The sequence below is a fragment of the Acartia tonsa genome, chromosome 10 (assembly GCF_053477335.1).
Source record: "Acartia tonsa isolate MP-2025a chromosome 10, ASM5347733v1, whole genome shotgun sequence".
Taxonomy (NCBI): Eukaryota; Metazoa; Arthropoda; class Copepoda; order Calanoida; family Acartiidae; genus Acartia; species Acartia tonsa.
Genome location: NC_137269.1, coordinates 36,026,944 through 36,047,268, shown reverse-complemented (window position 1 = coordinate 36,047,268; position 20,325 = coordinate 36,026,944). Strand labels below are relative to the sequence as shown.

Genomic DNA, 20,325 nt, shown 5'->3' with positions numbered 1-20,325 from the left:
TATTTTAATTTCAGCCATTCAATAAGTCAAATACATATAAATGGTTAAATTTCTTTCGTCTGTTAGCAAATAATGACGGATTATTTTGTCTGATTTACCATTTTCGAGTAATAAGTCTATTGCTAAGGGAGGGTAAGAAATAATCCTTCTTATGGTAAAAAATACCCTTTGCTTTTATAGGAAAACCATTTTAAGCAACCATTAAAAAATTTCTTAAATTTAGATTTTTTATTGGGAAATAATTTAAATTCATAAAGAGAAACAATATAAAAGACTTAATTCGTGTAAAAATGGTAAGAAATAAAATGAAAGAGTTAGAGATAGAGAAAGGAGAGGGAGAGAGGGAGTAAAGAGAGGAAGAGAGAATTAAAGATAGAGAGAGGGAATAAAAAGAAGAAGAAAGAGAGAGAAAAAATATGCTTGATTGGAGAGAGAGAGAGAGAGAGAGAGAGAGAGAGAGAGAGAGAGAGAGAGAGAGAGAGAGAGAGAGAGAGAGAGAGAGAGAGAGAGAGAGAAATAGAGAGAGAGGGAGAAATGTCAAAATCCAGGTAAAAATTGGAAAGTCACTATTTGTCCGGAAAAGAGGGAGTGGACTATTTTTGTCAAAATAATATACAATCATCCCTCCCTCTAATTATGAGCAACTATGAAAATTAAAATTTACAAAAATAGAGGGAATCAAAATTTAATCCACCATTGCACTATCACCAGGGATGAAAAAGGGTTAGGTAATTATGGAATTATGAAAATCCTCATTTCTTTTGTTGATTAAAATTATGGGTTAAAAAGCTTGGAAAATGCTTGTTGAAGAAAGTTAAAGCCATTTTTTAGACTTTCAATAATTTTCTTTGACAGGTCTCTCAATAGAGTATCCTTAAACAAAATGTTTGGTGTGTTTCCCAAAATGCCTCTAAAACGGCTAGACTGACATGCCTGTAATCATTTGTCATATTTTTAAGGGCATCTTCAGAACTTCATATCTTCATAATTTTGAATGTGTCTATTTGCAAAAAAAAAACATTATGTTGATGTATGACAAAGTCTGAACCAATTATGAAATATTTTGCTTTCTGTAAGCTACGCCACTTGGGTATAAAGTTGTTCTAGTTGTTGAAACCACCCGACATTTGATGCATACACACATGCTTTCCTTATTAAACTTTGATAGTATGATTGACTTATTTGTATTGTCTTTTTACTTACATCCTGAAGGTATATTGTAAGAAATTATTTTTATTTCCTTGCTGCGCTTCTTATGGACATAATTGATTTCCTTAATACTAGTAAATGAATCTAGAAATAAACCAACCTTCTCCTAACCCCCCTTCTTTTCCAATCAAAGTACCAAAGAAAGTTAGTTTATCATAAATAAGTAGGAGATTTTATTATACACCCTCAAATTCAACCAAGTTGTCCTTGTTTTTTTTTGTTTGTATTATCTTTATTTGTCTTACGTATCTAAAACGGTAGGTTGTCTGTATGTCTTTATAGTGTTTGCCGTTTGTGTACTGTTATCATCCCTCCCCACTACACTTTTTATAAATTCAAAATAAAAAATGGGGAATAATTTTTAAAAGCGAAGCTTTTCTATAATTAGGGTCGGTCCGTCCGTCCGTCCCTCCGAGATAGATAGCTTTTTTCGTTAATTTAGGCATGTTAGAATTGTCCTATCGATTTCAAACTTTGCATGGTGATTCCTGTAGTAGTTAGGTACGATTTAGAAAGCGTAGCAACTCTATAATCATTACCAGAATGTCCGTACGTCCATTTTAAACATGTTGATTTTTCTACTTTTTTAACAACAAATTTTTATGTGGTTTATTTATCCGTTTGATCTGATTTTTGGTATATTGATTCCTGGGACAACAAAGTACAATATTATAAGTTTTTTATCAAATTTACTTACAATTTTGCTTCGACTCTTATACTTTTATATTCTGATTATTAAGTTCTGGCACTATACAAGTATTAATGTCGGTTTGTCCTACCGTTTCAGTGCTTCGCTTTTATGGATGTTGTCATCCTTGTTTTCTTGTGCCTTCCTTCCGAGAAGATCACCAACCATGCAGTGCCCATAACTGCAGTTCTCTTAAAATGCATGGTTACACAGTACCTAATATAATAAATTTGTAATAAACAAACAAACAACTACCCCTACCCCATTAATTTTTAATTTATTTCGAAATAATTTATGGGGATACCATTCAAAAAGTGGTTACTTTGTTTGACAACGCCCAAAATTGTCTAAATTCTTTTCAGAGGTAGTGTACCTTGTTTTGTAAATGGCATGTAAAACGGATATTTAATTGTACTTTTAAAATTCCCTCTAACTGGCCATGAATCATATATCCTTGGGTGTGCACAATTTCAAGCAAAAATAATACTTTGAAATAAAATTGCTCAAACTGAACGCACATGTAGGGGTTGATTTTTAAAATTTTATTAGTGGTAGAAGAAGGAAAATAAAAAAAAATTTTAACCCTTCCAAAAATTTCTGTAACTAGCGGCTTCGCCCCTAGCCTCTAGGGGCGAAGCCCCAAGAGGTTTGATCAAACAAATTTTTTGTAATTTAGATTTAAAGAAATAAATCTTAAAAAAATTTTCTTGGGGGGGTAATCTTTTTTTATTGGGGGGGGGGGGGAGTAGTCGACCCCACTATTTTAATTTTAGTTTTAAAAAGAAAATTAATTTTTTTTTTTTGGGGGGGGGATATTTTTAATTTTTTGTGGGGGTGGGGGTGTCCCACCCCCCAAGAAAATAGTTATAAACCTTCCCGGGACCTATAAGAAGCTACCCTGTAAAGGAGAACCCGATCGGTTCAGCGGTTAAAGAGATCCTTCGCTACAAACAAACAAACAGACACACAGACAAACAAACACACAGACAAACAGACACACAGACAAACAGACACACAGACAAACAGACAAACAGACAGACATCGTTCTACTTTGTATTATAGATAAACCTGATTTGCAAATAATAATAAAGGATTTTAATCTTACCATCGATGCATTGTAGTGGTGAACTTTACCTTTAAATTTCTAATCAAAGGAATTAGAGGTCGAGGACTCTTTTTAAATATCTTTTTGTAATTTTTTAAAGCAAGACCAGCCATGAAAAAATCCTTGAACTTGAATTTTTTCCAGACAATTTATATCCAGGGATAAGGGATAGGAAACCTGGCCATAAATTAGGTCTCGGCCTGGTTTTGAAAGGGATCATGCAACTTTTACCATTTGCCTAATTTAATGACCTTACTGGCGGACGGCTCATATTGGCTACCGCTCTAAACCAATAGTGTTCTGTGATTTGGGCTCCGCCAATTGGTGATTGGTTGATACAAAACAAGCCCAAATCACAGATGGCGGAAATTTTAGAAGCAGACAATTTTAGAAAAAATAATGATTTCGTCTGCTACGAAAAAATAAATATAAATGGTGTTAGATCACATTAGTTTAACTATTAAATCTGCTTAGAGTTAAACATTAAAAAAGGGCCACATAGAAAAAACAAAAATAACGGGATTATTTTTTTGGAAAGAAGGTAGCTACGAATTTTCATTTGGTAGTTTATAAATTAGATGTTGTATTTTGAATTTTAAAAATTTAGTACGGAGCTGATACAACACCTTCACCCTAATTTTTGTAAAATACAACACAGTACAGATATATCATTACATTATATCCAGTATAGTATCCAAAGAACTTGATAGAATGTTACCCAAGTGCATATTTATTTATTTATTTTGAATTTTAATTAGCAATGAAATTTTCAAATAAAATTTTTACTCATTAATAAAAATGCAAATAATACAAACTAAAATCTGTCTGAGGGAAACCCAACGATAGCTTTCTGACAGTTCAAATTACCAAAGTAAAAGATAAAAAATTTTGGGAGAGAAAAAACTTCATTTTAACAAAAGCCATTAATATATAGGTTTATAAAAAGTTATGTTTTTTACTTTAAACTAGCTACCTGAATTTGATTCTATACTTTATCTACACACACACACACAGCTTTTTCATTAGCATTTTATACGAACTACTGCGCTATCCCAAAACTGGTTTATTAGGCTAGAAATAGGCCTAGGCTTGAAATAGGCCTGAAATAATATTTTCCTACGTTTCCCATCCCTTATCCCTGTTTATATCACCTTCTAAAAAAATTTTAAAAAGTTTTTTATATCACAGCTGACTTTTAGGACATATTTGGACAGTAACTTGCCGTAATACCTGTTTGGTTCAAAGACACTAAGAATCTCCTTTGATAATATTGTATATTGGAAAATAATAGTGGAAACATGATTGACCAATATTTCATTTGGTTGACAAGTAAAATAGATAATTCTATAAGGTGTTTAATGTGGATCAAATGTCACCAACAACTGAATTAAATCCAAAGAGCTTTTTGCGAAGTTTAAGATGAAAAAAAAGATTAAAACCAGTTTTGTTAGCCAAATGCATATGCTAACAAAATCAATATTAATTCTACGATTTTATATCAATATTCGTGGATAATTGTCTGTAATATGGTGCTGTTTATGATCTTTCAGTATGGCGGAGAACTGGTTCTAATCCAGCCATGGATTTTCTGGTAACAGTTACAGAAATCATCATGTCAAGATTGAAAAAAAATCCAACATGCCTAAATTAACTATAAGGGCTATCCGTTAAAAACATATGGACCGACTCTAGCTTTAGAAAACATTCGCTTTTTAAAATGTCTTATAACAATTTCCTAACGATATTGGTAGAACTGTTAATTCACTATCAATTGTCTAATAAATGTATAAGTTTAGATTTATTATCCATTCAAATGGATCTTGGACAAAGTAGCTTCTGACAAAGTAGCTTCAGGACAAAGTAGCCTCTTCTGCTAATAAAGGTCATGGTCGCAGCAATCGGCCACCTGGCCTGCCTAGCCGCAGGCTCTCGGCCTCCTAGCCTTTAAACTAACCTAACCTAACAAAAAGTTGTAAAACATTATCAAAAATTGTAAAAACAATATTAAAATTGTAAAAATATATCAACCACGTTTTGCAAAATACATGTAATTCCACCTATGTATTATCAGGTGATGATATTTTTCTTAAATAAATGTTCTGAGGCTACTTTGTCCTGAAGCTACTTTGTCGAAAGCTTCTTTGTCTGAAGCTACTTTGACCAAAGCTACTTTGTCCAAAATCCATTCAAATACTTTTCTTAATTGATGGAGAACCTTTTTGACTGCTTGATAAGTGCTTTCTGTTCTTATGGAGGGACCAGGCTGTGTTTTTATTTCCGACGCTATTAGCTGATTCCAAAAAAACAATGCAAAATCGGGACAGGGACTCCACCCATTGGGCAGAGTTACTTAAAACTGATGCCCCATCTATACATTTACTTAAAAATAATTGTCTTACCCCGTAGAACCCTAGACAAAAGTACATACAATATATTGTTTATACAACATGCCACTATTAAAAATAAATAGGAACAATTCTTCATATAGAAATTTATGAAAATTTTATAAATATAACTTTTAAAACATCATCTTCTTTTAAATTATATACCTCGTTTGACCAGAATATCATCCGCTTTTAATGGGATGCGATACCCTAACACCAACGAATATAAAGTTAGTCAACATCCAACAGACAACCAACCCTTGGATTACACGAGCATTTTCTGGAAATCATAATGGATGGTAATAAGTTGTACATTTTTAAAGGCAAGGTCCTCCTACCTTCACAATTAAATCACGTGCCAGAAATAGCAACAATATGTAACAGTTTAATATCTCTAGTGTGACACGGTGTTGACCAGACTCGAACCCGACACCTCCCTGACAGCAAGCAGTCACGTTATCATTTACGCTAATGCCGCGAATTTTAATTTTAATATTCAATTTAATTGTTTGCTAAAATAACCTTCCCTGATCTTGGTCAAATCTTGAATAGGAATAATATTGAACATTGGCGGAAGTAGATTGAGTAAAAATGCAGACAGCGACAAGTAGATATATTTTCTTTTTCTACCCTGTTAAAATTTTCTTTTTTCATTTTAATAAATTTGTAGTAATACTGTCATTATAATAAGAAGTTTTAGTGTAAAATAGTAAATAAAAATAAAAAGTAGTTATTTATCGCATCGCATTATAGACAGCTTTCCTCGGATATCAAAATGATTTTTTTTTAGATTTTAACCAGTTTTATTTACTCTCTCCATGGATAGGTCTCTCCGAGTAAACAAACAGACAAAAGGACACAAAGAGTAGCTTCGCTATTGATAAACGAAAGAACTTATTTTTAATGTTTACAGGGTTTTTATTCAGTTGTAGACCTGGGGGATTTAAGTTTGATAGTACGATATTGAAAATACATCAAGCTTTATTTCAGTTTAATGTAATTGTCTGAACCAAACAGACAAAAAAAAAGAAATATTAAGAAGCGCAACTATTGGCTAATTTTAATCTGAGCTCTGAAATATTGAGTCATAGAACAATTAGGTATAACATAAGAAGCACCTCCTACAAATTTCAATATGTTGTAATTGTATTTATTAATGAGTTGCATTACATTTGGTTTTAAAATCCTTACTTTTACAATACATTTTAGTAAATAAAAGTTTTCTAATATTGTTTGTAGATCTTGAAGAAAACCTATGTATATGTACACTTTATATAGTGTGCAAAATCAGACTCTGAATTAACCTGACATTTGTGATAATAAATATATCATTACATGGATATTGAACCAGATTTTCGTCTGCTCTAATAAAATATTTACCCAGCTGACTAAGATAACAATACCCTTTTAACCCATCCCCTGCCCTCCTACTGGAGGAAAGTAATGACAAAAAAAATCCCCTGACATAATATCCATGTACATGATATACTTTTTTGTGATATATTATAGAATCTGTAAAAAATGGAAGAGCCTTGGATAGCAAGAATTTACAAGAGTGATCTTACAGAAATAAAACCACCTTCCTCAAGGTGATAAAAATTAGTTTCTGTTCATACTAATAAAGTACTAAAATCTAAGTATGCTCATATTAATATCGAGGGGGGGGGGGGAGGAGATTAGCCACCCTCCCTTTATTTTCTGTGTGTATTAAAAAATGAGTCATTATTGATTTATATTTAAATAAATATAAACAATAGAGGTAATCTAAAAACAAATACTCGAAAAATTTCGTCGTGTAACAAAAAATCAACAAAAGTGTTTGTTTGCTATGGAATTCATTTTTTTATTTGACGAAATTTTGGGTCAGATAGACCAACACCAATCACCATGATAAAAGTAAGAAAAGACCTAACAACATAGGTTGCTAAATAAAGGAGGCATGTAAGAAAACAATATCTAATTGTCCTAGGTTGGTAAAAGTGTACATAGCCTCTACATATACAGATATGGTCGTAGAGAAAACAATTCTATTCCACGAAGTTTATCCCCAATTAAAACATTATTGTATGTAAGTATTTTAGATAACAATGCAAGGAAACTATAAAAGTGACACTTGTCGTTTTGTCTGTCTCTTGATGCATTCCTAATAGATGCAAAAATCTCTAATCCTGTAGGTTACAAAGATCTCATGACCCATAGACATACATACACTTTTTTCATATTAGCGACAGCGCCCCTACCATATAGGTGCACTGTATTTAAACGAGAATGTTAGGGAAGAGCAAAAAATGGACTAAAACCATCGCAAACTTCAATATAAAATTGAAATAGCATAAAACCATCCCCTAACCAAAGTGAAGCTTCCCTAAAATGCAAAACTCAATCAGTTTATTAGTTATCGAATTTTTAGATATGTATGAAAAAACTGCTTCCTTATATCATAACATATAGTGATCTTCATGTATTTTTAGGGATAAATATGGAATAGAATATCAAATGGTTGATATGAGGTAAAATCATAATAAATTAAACAATTAATGTTTTTATTTATCTATTGACAATACCTGCCAAAAATATAAGGTTAAATAAACCTTACCTTAATTTTAAAATATATTAAACTTTTCATACATTATACAGATATTTTTTCATTATTTTCATATTTTTATCTTTGCTTAAAATCTTAAGTTTTTTTTATCATATTATTGTTTGCTTTTTGCAAACTTGATTGTTCTTGGTTTATACAGGTGGGGTGTTAGGGACGAGGCTACTGATGACCATATGACAACTACAATATTTCTGGAGGTAATATATGATCATATGGTCGTAATAATACTGATGACCATATGACAACTACAATATTTCTGGAGGTAATAAATGATCATATGGTCATTAAATTACTGTTGGCTATATGACAAAAACTTCTGGGGGTAATCTATGTTCATAAAACAATTTGACAAGAAAATATATGTATAAGCTAGAAATTATAATTAGCTTTATGGACGAAACATTGATGACAGCATCCATGAGAGCGAATATCTCTGATCTAAAGGAAGGACCAGAACCATTTGTATAGTGTCAGTACCTAATGATCATTAATGTGTAAGTCTAAACGAAATTGAACATGAATTTAATGCAAATTGCGTAAATACAGACATGATTCATCAAAAGGGCATACTTTCATTTTTAGGGTTTGATTTCTGAGATGCCTTGCTTATGATATTGCTTGTTGTTGTCTAAGAATCATTATTTCAAATATAAGTTGATTATAAAGTTGCTAAGCTTTCTAAATAACTGTTCGAGTAATCATCATGCAAAGTTTAAAATCGATAGGACAATTATAACATGTCTAAATTAACGAAAAGAGCTATCCATTACGGACGGACGGAATGACCCTAATTATGTTGCTAGATATTCAGATTTAGCTTTACAGGAAATTTTTGGGTGGTATTTCTCATAGTAACTGATTGAAAATGTATGAAAATATATTTAATAATTATTATTTCCCCTTTTGCAGCACGAAAAAGCACATTTTATGTGCCAACGAATAACTAAAATACTAATTGTAAATATTTCAGGAAATTGAAAACTGTAAAAAGGTGTCTCTTGGACCAAATTTTGTATCTCTCATTGGACAAAAATACGGATACAGGTTTAATAACACAGGGATAGTAAGGGATAAGACATTGGGCGAAAAAAAGATGTACAAACTAAATTAAATAAACAAAATTATCCCTTCTATAGTATCAAATTATTGGCCTTATGATCTATTTGACCAAATTTATTAAATGTTCCTGCAGTATTTAGCTAACGATTTAGTAACTTTGAATCCAAGAATAATTTAAAGTCCAATGTACCCTCTGTAGCTTCTTATTGCGTCTCCAAGTCAATACACTACAGTGGAATTAAATTAACTATTGGATTTTAGGCGTGGTAAAATTAAAGCTTTTTTCGACAGTCAAATGCTAGCAAAACAACTTTATAATATCTAAAAAAATGCACGAAATCTTTGTTTTAAAAAAAAAGATCTGTTGATAAAGAAAGAAAATGTATTTTCCCCACTTTTAACAACCGTACATGTTAGAATAGCTGCTTTGATATCAAATACTTTGTTATAGTCGAGGTGTTATTAATTAATGTTTAGGCCTCTGCCACATCAAATCTCACTGGAACTTTTCAAAATAATCAGAGAAAATATGGGTAATTTGGTTATTTACATATATTTTTTTAAACAGAATTTCTGTCTGTTTTGTTTGTACATTAAGATTTTTTAAACGGCTTTTAATGACAGTTTCTCAAATATTTTGAAGCTTAGTCTAGGGCAGGTCTTAAGTCATAGCCCAATGAATAGATATTGCCTCCCCCCCCCTCCCCTTCTAAAGAACAAAACTCCTAGAGGCTAGAGAAAATGCCAATTATCTATATAAAGGAAGATTTAGTTTTGTTATTATGTTGCTAACAAAGATGATTTTGTAGATGAAAGGCTTTCTTTAAAATGAAAAATAAATTAAATCACAAAAAAAATAGAAAAATATTCGGGAATAATCCCTTTCGTAACATCGCACCATAAGGGGCGATTCGTCGTATTTTTAAAATGGCTTTTTATAGGTTATTTTAGTTTAGGTTAGGTTATATTGGGTTAGGTGATTGTCCCACAGGGCTAGGTAATTGACCCTGCATGGTTAGAGCCCCCCGCAGTGGCTAGAAATATGAGAAAAGCTACTGTGAAAAATATGAAGAATCGCCCCATAAGGTGGGATGTTACGAAAGGGACTATACCTAAATATTCTGTTTATCCTCATGTTCATTTGCTTCAAAAAATTAAAATAAATTTTAGAATCAATGGTGAAAGAGAAAGAGTTGATAGATGAGTGGTATAAGAAAGATACGAACCATGTTCCTCCCAGATATATTCTTCAGCCTATCAGCTCTATACTTACTAATTTTATGAACAAAAAGGTAAATTTATATATGTTTTGTTAGTTATTGTTTTAAACGTAATAGGATGACTAACCGTTCGTGTAGTAAAATATTTCACTCGGTCTTAACCTATAAGGCACTTTTTTTTCAGTAAAGCTGAAGTTTAATATTTTTGTTTATCCATTTTCATACTAGCAGTGCAACTACTTTATATATAGGGTATTTAAAAAATTTCATCCTCGATTAAAAGTGACTACATAATTAATGTAAATGAAAGAACTTAAAACCATGGCTCGGCAGACGTGCGTCAGCCGACTGTAAGTCTCATGGAAATCAACCTCTTACAATCTTGGTACGGCGTGTGTACGTGGCGCAGCCACGTGTATTCCAAGTTTTTTGTAGTCCATCCCAAGCCGGTTCAGCAGATGTGCGGCTGAAGGCGGTCGGCTCAGCCGTTTGGCCGGCAGCGGCCGTCAAATGTCGCGAAAATCGTCAAAAATCGCTGTTTTTGCGGATTTTCGGCGGGCCGGTGCGGCTAGGCCGGTCGGCCGACCGACTTGGGACACATATCCCTGGATTCTATGGGCCATGGGCCTTCACTATTTTGCACAATTTTTTTTCCCCTCATATCCTGGCCGGGACGGCCGTTCAAAGTGACCTGGGTCAAAATCGGCCAAAGGCCGTCTAAAAACGCCGTTTTCGGCCGTACTTTGACGGCCGGCCACGGCCGAACCGGCAGCCCGACAGGCCTGACCGGGATATCTCTGAAACCGGCTGGCAATGCCGGTTTTGGGGATGTAAAAAAATTGACCCCCCCCCTAATGTAAAAATTTTCGGCCACAGCCCCTCAAAGTGGGGTGGGGTTTCAAGAAATTGTAAATTTTCTGTAATGATTATTACTTTGTAAATATTTTCCTGTTTTCTTGATTCCAATGATTATTACTTTGTAAATGCATTCATGTTTTCTTGATTTCAATGATTATTACTTTGTAAATATGATGTATAATAGGTTTTTCTATGCTTAGACCCTATTTTTGCACTGGTACAGGCTGACGCCTTGGATTCTTGACTAGGTCAATGCTGATGTCTAGGCGTGTTAAACTGTTTGTTTTCCAATCTGTGGCATTTTTTTTCTTTCTTTTCCTTTTCTTTCACGCTTTCCTCTTTCTTTTTCCCTGACGCTTGCCCCCAATAACTGACGCTTGCCCCACCCCGTCCCAACCCCTTATCCCCTCCCAAGGCATCAGCCTCTACCAGCCATATTTCACCGTGGTGGTCCCAATCGAAAGGGACCGCGTACTTTTCTAGAAGTCTTAACCTGACCTAAATATGGCAATCCCTCTTTTTAGAAAATTTCCAAAACATCCTAGCTGGTTTCAATTGAAGGCTTTGTTGCAGGTGCCGTGTCCTGCATAAAAGCCCTGAAAATTATTACTAAAGATAAAGATGCAACTTATGGCTTATTTGAACTTCACATTTTATTTTCATTTGATTTAGAGCATAGACTTGCAAACAAGGGATCAAGAAAAGTGGTATCAAATTTATAAAAAGCTCCAAACGGTAATAATATTTATTTAAAATTTTTGAAAGTAATATCGACCTTATGTAGTAAAGTGTACGATATTTAGTATATTTGTTTATACCTACAGAACTCAATAATCGCTGCAATTATATAATTTTACTTTTCAGGAAATCTTATCATAGAGCCTAGTAAGATAATGTTATGGGTTTTTTTTAATATAAGATTTTAAAGGATTTTTAGAGAAAATTTGTAAAAATAGAAAACTTTTAGAGTAGCCTCAATAAAAATAAAGTATTAACAATTGTTTGGACTCAATTGTTTTAGGTGTTTTCCAAAATCACCGACCATCTTCTTGCAACAAATAAAATTTCTAGAAAGGTGACTTTTCATTTTTAAATGTCAGACAATGCGTCAGTGAGAAGGGAGGAAAACATTGAAACTTTCTGATTTTTATAAATAAAATTGCCCCATTTGTAAATTAAAATTATTAGTGGAAAATATTAGATATTGTTATTTTTTACCAGCTTATCAATTTTCAAATCAAATTCATAAAATTTGGAAAAGAATAATAACACAGTACCGAAATTTTCTTTGCTCCCATCATTCCATTAAAAAAAACATTGAATGTATTCTATGATATTGTGTTTAATTACTAAATTTAAATCTGTAGTATTTCTCCCTTCTCCTTGGATTAGGTTAGACAATTTTCAATGTTAAAAAAAGAACAATTATAAACACAACAATTTTAAACTTCAAAGGATATTGTTAATGAAAATTACATTTTTAAAGAGGATACTAACATTCATACTAACATATTGTTTGGGGTGTAAATACCTCTTCCTAAATGGTTGGGGGTGCCTACGGCATTCCTAAGGTAGGGGTAAATTTTAAATGGGGGGAAGGGGGCAATCAACACTTTACCCCCCTTCTTGGACGTCCTTGCATTACAAATAATGTTGTATGAGAAATAAAAAACACCAATTAAAGGAAAATATTATCATATTGAATTTTCAACAATACTGAATAAAGTTTAAAAACAAAATCAAATAATAAATACTATTCAAGAACAGCTCGATGTTTAAATTTTCGAAACAAATACTTGTGCATATTTTTGCGGTGAGTCCTTAGGTTATCTTTTTGAAAAAAGGTTGACATAAATTATGTTGAAATTAATGGAAAGTTCGAAGTTTAAATCAAACTAAATTACGTTGTAATTGAAGGAAAGTTCGATGTTTAAATCCTCTGTGATAGAAAGAGAAGTAAAGAAAGGCTTGCTAGATGATCCAGAGAACAAATTTCACTGTTTGTCTTTTCTCAGGCTAGTATCACATATTGGATCTATCAAACCTTGCGGGGATACCAACTATAACCTAACCTAACCTGACCTAAAACAGACAAACAATTCCCACCCTCATACTTTTTCAATGAGGGATCTTAATGCAAAAGCGACTAAATGTCAAAGATGAATAATTATGTTTTACGTTTCTATTGACAATATAAATAAATTTAAATTTTATATATACAATTACATTACAGCCGTGGAGTGTCAAATTAATGATTATAATTACCTTTCATTTCAAAACCAGTTTTTTGGCCTTTTCCATTGCTTACATTAAATCTTGTTTAGGGTTCTTTCAAACATAAATTTCTCTGATGGGTCTATGGCCAATCATTATGTTGATATAGGTAAGGTTTTTCTTTGAGGCATAGCTAATTTGTTAGGGTAGATTTATTTTTTAAGTCTAAACACTGCGGTAGTCAATAATTGTGTAAGCCTTTTCAGTGGCGTGCGAAGCACTTTGTCTAGGGGGGGGCATTTTGAAGATTTTGTAAAATTTTGTCCCCCCCTAAATCAAAGTGCCCCGGGGGGGCACTTTGCTTTAGGGGGGGGCATTTTGATTATATATTTAAAATTTTGCCCCCCCCTAAATCAAAGTGCCTCGGGGGGGCACTTTGCTTTAGGGGGGGGCATTTTGATTATATATACTAATTTTAATTAAGGGCGTTTTAAGGGGTGGGATTATTTGATTATGGGCCTCCTAGTCCTTATCCCTTCTTCCCCATCCCTTCCCCCATCCCTATTTCCCATTTATATCCCCCATCTCTTCCCCCCCATCTCTTCTCCCACATTCCTTCTCCCCACCCTGCAATGACCGAAGGGAAGGGAGCTAGAAAGCATCTTCGAAAAAATAGTACAGAAGATAAATTAACCTTTCCCCCCCCCCTCAACCACAAAATATTTTTAATGGGTGGAAGGGGATGTTATAAAATCTCAGCAGGAAGGATGAATAACCCCATTAAAAAAAATTAGGGGGGGGAGGGGATAAAAACACTCATTTTGGAAATAATTTACCAAAAATTAACCTAATACCTATGAAAAAATGATTTTAAATATTTCTTTATTGTATGACAACAAGGATGACAACATCTTTAAGTAGCAAAGCACAAAAATTACATACTGGATGCTCGAAACAGCGAAAAAAATTTTTTTTTTAATATTATAATCCACAAAAAAATTTATCGTACCATAAAAACCAAAGATATAATGAACTATGTAAAAAATAAAAAAAAATTACTTGTCCTTTCATTGTGATAAAAAGCAGAAACCATTTAGAAGGGCGCGAAGCGCAAATTTTTTTCTTCAAATATGCAGGGAGGGAGGGGTTTTTGGGCTATTTATTACACTAGTCCCCAATATTTCATAGCAGAAACCATTTGCAAGGACGCGAAGCGCAAATTTTTTTCTTCAAATATGCAGGGAGGGAGGGGTTTTTGGGCTATTTATTACACTAGTCCCCAATATTTCATAGCAGAAACCATTTCGAAGGGCGCGAAGCACAAATTTTTTTCTTCAAATATGCAGGGAGGGAGGGGTTTTTGGGCTATTTATTACACTAGTCCCCAATATTTCATAGCAGGCACCATTTGGAAATGCGCGAAGCGCAAATTTTTTTCTTCAAATATGCCAGGAGGGAAGGATTTTTAGGCTATTTATTACACTAGTCCCCATTATTTCATAGCAGAAACCATTTGGAAGGGCGCGAAGCGCAAATTTTTTTCTTCAAATATGCAGGGAGGGAGGGGTTTTTGGGCTATTTATTACACTAGTCCCCAATACTTAATAGCAGAAACCATTTGGAAGGGCGCGAAGCGCAAATTTTTTTCTTCAAATATGCAGGGAGGGAGGGGTTTTTTGGCTATTTATTACACTAGTCCCCAATATTTCATAGCAGAAACCATTTGGAAGGGCGCGAAGCGCAAATTTTTTTCTTCAAATATGCAGGGAGGGAGGGGTTTTTTGGCTATTTATTACACTAGTCCCCAATATTTCATAGCAGAAACCATTTGGAAGGGCGCGAAGCGCAAATTTTTTTCTTCAAATATGCAGGGAGGGAGGGGTTTTTGGGCTATTTATTACACTAGTCCCCAATACTTCATAGCAGAAACCATTTGGAAGGGCGCGAAGCGCAAATTTTTTTCTTTAAATATGCAGGGAGGGAGGGGTTTTTGGGCTATTTATTACACTAGTCCCCAATATTTCATAGCAGAAACCATTTGGAAGGGCGCGAAGCGCAAATTTTTTTCTTCAAATATGCAGGGAGGGAGGGGTTTTTGGGCTATTTATTACACTTGTCCCCAATATTTCATATAAAAATTTCTTATTCGTTGGCTCAACAACTTTGGGGACTTTAATGGAATTTTGATTGGTTGGTTAATTAAGTCGAGTTTCCATACATTTCATCCAATAATTGTAATCTATATAAGGGGTAATTTTTTGTATCATCATTGGGGATGTACAAAATTGCTTTGGTAAAAAGTTTATATTATACAAAATAAAATACTTCCTATAACCTTGTTTGTTATGTTCAGTGAAAAAAGGTTATAACCTAACTGTCTGGTTGGCGCGAAGCGCCAAAAATTTTTTTTTGGAGTATTTCTTGATCTTTTTTTTGGAAACTGGGATAGTTTTGCTTTTTGTAGGGTAGGGGGCAAAAAGGGGCATTTTTGTTGACCAGGGGGGGGCAAAATGGGGCATTTTTTAACATTTAGGGGGGGGCAGGGGGGGCGGTTGCTAGGGGGGGGCAGAGGGGGCGTTTTGGTCGCTAGGGGGGGGCGATTGCCCCAAATGCCCCCTTCGGTTCGCACGCCACTGAGCCTTTTCCTGTGGTGTCTTTAAAACAACCCTACATTCAAATTTTTATCAATTTGTTTTTTAAAAAGGGTGAAAGTAGGACTATTTGAATTCATAAAAAGCAAATTTCCGTTATTTCCTTTTGGATCAATTTTGCTTTTATGTAAATTTGATCATAAAGTTCATGTTAAGTTATTTCGAAACAGATATTCACAGGGTGGGAGTGGACATGGTGCTATTTATTACACTAGTCCACAGAGTTCTATGATAATGTTTTCTTATTCGCTGGATAAGTAACTTTGAGGACTTTTATTGAATTTTGATTGGTCGATTCATTATGTTGTGTATCCTAATGTTTCACCTAAAAAATAAAAATCTACAGAAAAGGTATTTTTGTGTATAATCATTTGGAATGTACATTAACTTTAGATTCCTGAATATTCAGTAATATTAGTTAAAGGTTATATTGATGGTTTTTTTTGCAAAATTATTCATGTTTAGGTGCTGAAGATACTCAGGATAGAATATCAACAGAACATGTGGCCCAGCTCAGAGAAACTGTGGCGGAGTCTGTTGATAATAAGATTATTTTCAAGTAATTTATTTAAGTAATATCCATAAGGTAAAGGGTGTCTATCTGTCTGTCTCATCACAAAATGAAATGCCTTCACAATAGACATCCAAATCGATGTCATCAAAATGAGGAAGCCAGCTTTATCCTAAGAAATTGAACTGGATGAAGAAATAGCTGCGCTAATTGTTTTTACATTCTGACCATTATGTCCACATATTATTACAATTAATATTACAATTATCTGGATGTTGCACCATATTTTCATGTACTCTGATGGACTCTAAGACATACTTGCAGCTGGCTAAAATTATGATACTCACCATCCATCCCCTTTACCCCATCCTCTCTCTTCCTATTTTATTAACGACCTTATCAATAAATGATATCCATATTAGCAACCTAAATGGACGATAAATTTTCCCCTATCAAAATATTCGCGTAATTCTATATCCATTATTTTACAACTATTTTAATCTCATTATGATGAGTGCCATATCTGTTCCAGGTATGAATTGGATTGGGTTGGAAAACAGGGACTGTCAGAGGATTCCCATCAGAACTACCTTAACAATTTTGTCAGGTAAAAAGTATTTAATGCCTATATTACTCAAATTACAAAATCTTTATTAATTTTATTCAAATATGGCATAACTTTTTTTTGAGAATAATCAAGCAGAAAAAAAGTGAATGTTAATTATTTTTTAAATAAATTGAAAATACGAGTGTGGTACTTTTTTTCTTTGTCTAACCCCTGTGGGGAGCCCTAACACTTCTAATATATTTTTTCCAGGGATTTTAATAGAAGCATAGTAAAACAAATAGAAAGAGGTTTGAAACAACTTGATACAAGCGACCAGGTAGTATTAGTATAGTGTCTTAAAATTGACCATTCATGAATCAATTTAACGAAAAATTTCTAACATTTTTTTTATCATCAATGAAGTTGTTCTTAGACAGTATCTGTTATATGTGCAATTTTGCATTGAATTGTATACAATTTTGATTAAACATTCTGCCTATTTAGTTAATTTCTAGCCTTAAAAATAAGAAACTGGCAGCAATTTAAGAAAGTAAGTCTAGGTAAGAAAGGACCTAAAACAAAGACTGTTAAATAAAAAAAAATTACTTTGACTGACTTATAGCCGAAAATTCTTTTTCAAACAAGGGACATTCACAAAATTGTTTAGCCTTCTAGTTGTAATGGGACTAATTAAGGTGCGGAAAGGGGTCTGACCTATAAGGGGTAATGTTTTAGAGCCTTTTTTTCATAGATTTTTCATATTTAAAAAAATGCTAGGGTATTCTGACAAATGAGCTGCACTCGCATCTGTGGAAGTTGAATGGTGCGCTGGCCTGGTCAGTTGACCGCCATAAGGAGCTGGAACAAATGCGAAAATATATTACAGGTAAAAACAGGAGCAAGAGTACATGTTTTGAATACAAAATATATACTGTATGACGTTTAAATTATAACTGATGCTCTTTTCAGCACACTGTAATAGTATGTGTAATGGGAATGCCTTTACGTAAAAACAGGCAAAATTAATCACCATGAAAGATAGAGTTGGTTGTTTGATGTATCTCTTTAATAATACAAACATTTGAAGTTGGCGTAAAAACTTTAAAGTAAACAGAGCTTTAAAAAGTGGTGCCAAACATTTTACAATAATAGCAGTTAGGCTGCTTCTTGGCTGCTTTTAGCTACTTTTCAATCGTCTGCCATTATGTATTAACATTTTTTTGTGTGCAAGTTCTCCCAATATAGGGCATATTACAACTATTTTTGACACTAAATATTTTCTACTCTAACGCAGCGTTAATTATGAACATAATTGTCCTTGTTTTATTAATACTAGCGGATTCGCCCCTAGCCTCTAGGAGCTTTGCCCCAAGAGGTTTGATCAACCTATTTTTGTGTTATTTAGATTTAAAAAGAAAAATAAGATAAAAAAATTTTTTTGGGGGGGATTTTTCATTTTTTGGGGGGTTGGGGGTGTCCAAGCCCCCAAGAAAATAGCCTAAAACCATCACAGGACCAGTAGATATATTCCCTGAAGAGTAGAGCCCAATCGGTTCAGTGGTTACTGAGATCTTAAGCTTCAGACAGACAGACAGTTAGACGGACAGACAGACAGACAGACATCGTACTACTTTGTATAATAGATATCCATAGGTAATTCTGGTTCAAGTATGATAATTTACGGGACCTCAGGGGCTGGCAAAACATATCTAATTGCCCAGGCAGTCAGCTCTATAAAGGTAACAGTTTCCTGTAACTTATAGTAGGATATATGTTTATTTGTTTGTCATTTAAGATCACTAAATTTAAAAGGAAACATCTGCCATAGATATTGGATTCTTCGCCATTTGAAGGTAGATTGGGGTGAAAATACTCAACCGCCCACTTTGAAAAACAAAATTTCTTACTCCCCCTGACCTCTATCTCCTGGAAAATATCTTACACCACCACAGGGCCATTGGATATATTCCCCTAAAAGCATAATATAATTGGTTCAGCAGTTAGCATGATCATTAGCTTCAGACGGACAAACAAACAACCGGACAACGATTGTTATACTTTGTTTTATAGATTATCAGGGCTAAATATATCCATACATCAAAGATCTTTACATGCCCAGAAATATAAAAGCGTTTATTTTGTATTATTACTAAATTTAGAAATGGATAGGAAGTGACAGCCCAATAATAATGGCCAGAATTCTGGGTACTACACCCTTCAGGTTTACATATAACATCAATGAATATATTGTACCTTTAATTTTTTAACTAAATTATAAAGTTTTACTTCTGTGGTAGGGTGAAGCGTTTCAACCCTACAACGTGAGTTCGATTCAAAAGAGCCCCTAGCCTTTAAGGATTCTATCAATAAAGAACTACAAGTAGTTACTGTTAAAGAGATATATTTGAACTGAATGCATTTATAATAAGGTTACTAGTTTATATACAAAATAGATGATAAATAGGTTAGGTAGAAAGGGTGTGGGGGAGATGGGGCGGAGCCCCATTCCGGTGGACAGTAGAGTGGTAGGCTTCAGTAAGGGGGAAGGTAGACATCTTACGGAAAAGGGTAGGTTGCTGGGGACTTGAAGGTGAGAGGGGCAGCACCCCTCCCACTATCAGCGGTGTCCAATTTGACCGCTGCTTCTGATGTGTAGACAATGCCCAGAGGGGGCTGGATAGAATGGTGATAAGCTGGGATTAGCGCCGGGGTGTGATTTGATAAGCCAAAGCATAGCATACTCTGCAAAAGGCTTGTCCGTATGCCGCCTACCACACTTCCACCTCCTCCCTGTGAATCGGCTAGTTTATTATATATATGTAAATGGTTGTATTAAAAAAGTTCCCCAAGATAGATAACAAATTCTTACCAGGACTCTTACTATAAATTAAAGCTATGGCGGCTCAGAAGTTAGCAAGATCTTTTAGTACAGAAAAACAGACAAACATCCTGTAACTTTAAAATAAGAATTATATGTGTAAAATCAAGTGGATCAGTTTACAATCTTATAAACACATTGTGCAAACAGGAGTCAAATATCTTTCAAACAATGAACCGAAGAAAAAAATATTGAATAAAAATTTTGATTTATAATTCCATGAACGATAGTAATTCGATAATCAAAACAGGACTTTTGTCTAAAATTAACTAAATAATAGCATTTATTAAAACATACCCTTAACTAATCCTGTACTAATAAGTTATTTTTCATATTTTCAACAATAATTAATTTTTCTCTTTTAGTTGAAGTGTTATTTAACAATAGTTGGACTTT

At 33.7% G+C, this 20,325-nt stretch overlaps 3 protein-coding genes across 16 annotated transcripts in view; 2 read left to right on the top strand and 1 right to left on the bottom strand.

Moving 5' to 3' along the window:
- LOC145329995 (uncharacterized) overlaps positions 1 to 20,325 on the bottom strand; it is a 334,647-nt gene that overhangs the window by 125,899 nt on the left and 188,423 nt on the right. The gene's annotated exons all lie outside the window — the stretch shown is intronic.
- Positions 6,894 to 13,204, top strand: LOC145330790 (NACHT and WD repeat domain-containing protein 2-like). Its single transcript, XM_080175456.1, has 10 exons — positions 6,894 to 6,975; positions 7,356 to 7,454; positions 7,858 to 7,896; positions 8,131 to 8,188; positions 8,962 to 9,035; positions 9,528 to 9,583; positions 10,221 to 10,342; positions 11,801 to 11,863; positions 12,150 to 12,203; positions 13,046 to 13,204. Exons 1-10 carry the CDS (start codon positions 6,908 to 6,910, stop codon positions 13,202 to 13,204), a joined length of 792 nt encoding a protein of 263 aa, XP_080031582.1. The 5' UTR covers positions 6,894 to 6,907.
- LOC145330789 (uncharacterized) lies at positions 13,457 to 20,298 on the top strand. Its single transcript, XM_080175455.1, has 8 exons — positions 13,457 to 13,511; positions 16,459 to 16,552; positions 17,037 to 17,111; positions 17,322 to 17,388; positions 17,829 to 17,937; positions 18,705 to 18,790; positions 19,211 to 19,272; positions 20,295 to 20,298. The coding sequence occupies exons 1-8, from the start codon at positions 13,487 to 13,489 to the stop codon at positions 20,296 to 20,298; spliced, it is 522 nt and encodes a 173-aa protein (XP_080031581.1). The 5' UTR covers positions 13,457 to 13,486.

Excerpts from the sequence above, each read along its gene's own strand:
- LOC145330790 (XM_080175456.1), top strand. The coding sequence starts at position 6,908 with ATGGAAGAGCCTTGGATAGCAAGAATTTACAAGAGTGATCTTACAGAA. Across the intron at positions 6,976-7,355 it reads ATAAAACCACCTTCCTCAAG|GTTGGTAAAAGTGTACATAG; the intron begins GTGATAAAAATT and ends TAATTGTCCTAG. Across the intron at positions 8,189-8,961 it reads CAACTACAATATTTCTGGAG|GAAATTGAAAACTGTAAAAA; the intron begins GTAATATATGAT and ends TAAATATTTCAG.
- LOC145330789 (XM_080175455.1), top strand. The coding sequence starts at position 13,487 with ATGGCCAATCATTATGTTGATATAG. Across the intron at positions 17,112-17,321 it reads TACCTTAACAATTTTGTCAG|GGATTTTAATAGAAGCATAG; the intron begins GTAAAAAGTATT and ends TATTTTTTCCAG. Across the intron at positions 17,389-17,828 it reads AACTTGATACAAGCGACCAG|GGTATTCTGACAAATGAGCT; the intron begins GTAGTATTAGTA and ends AAAAAATGCTAG.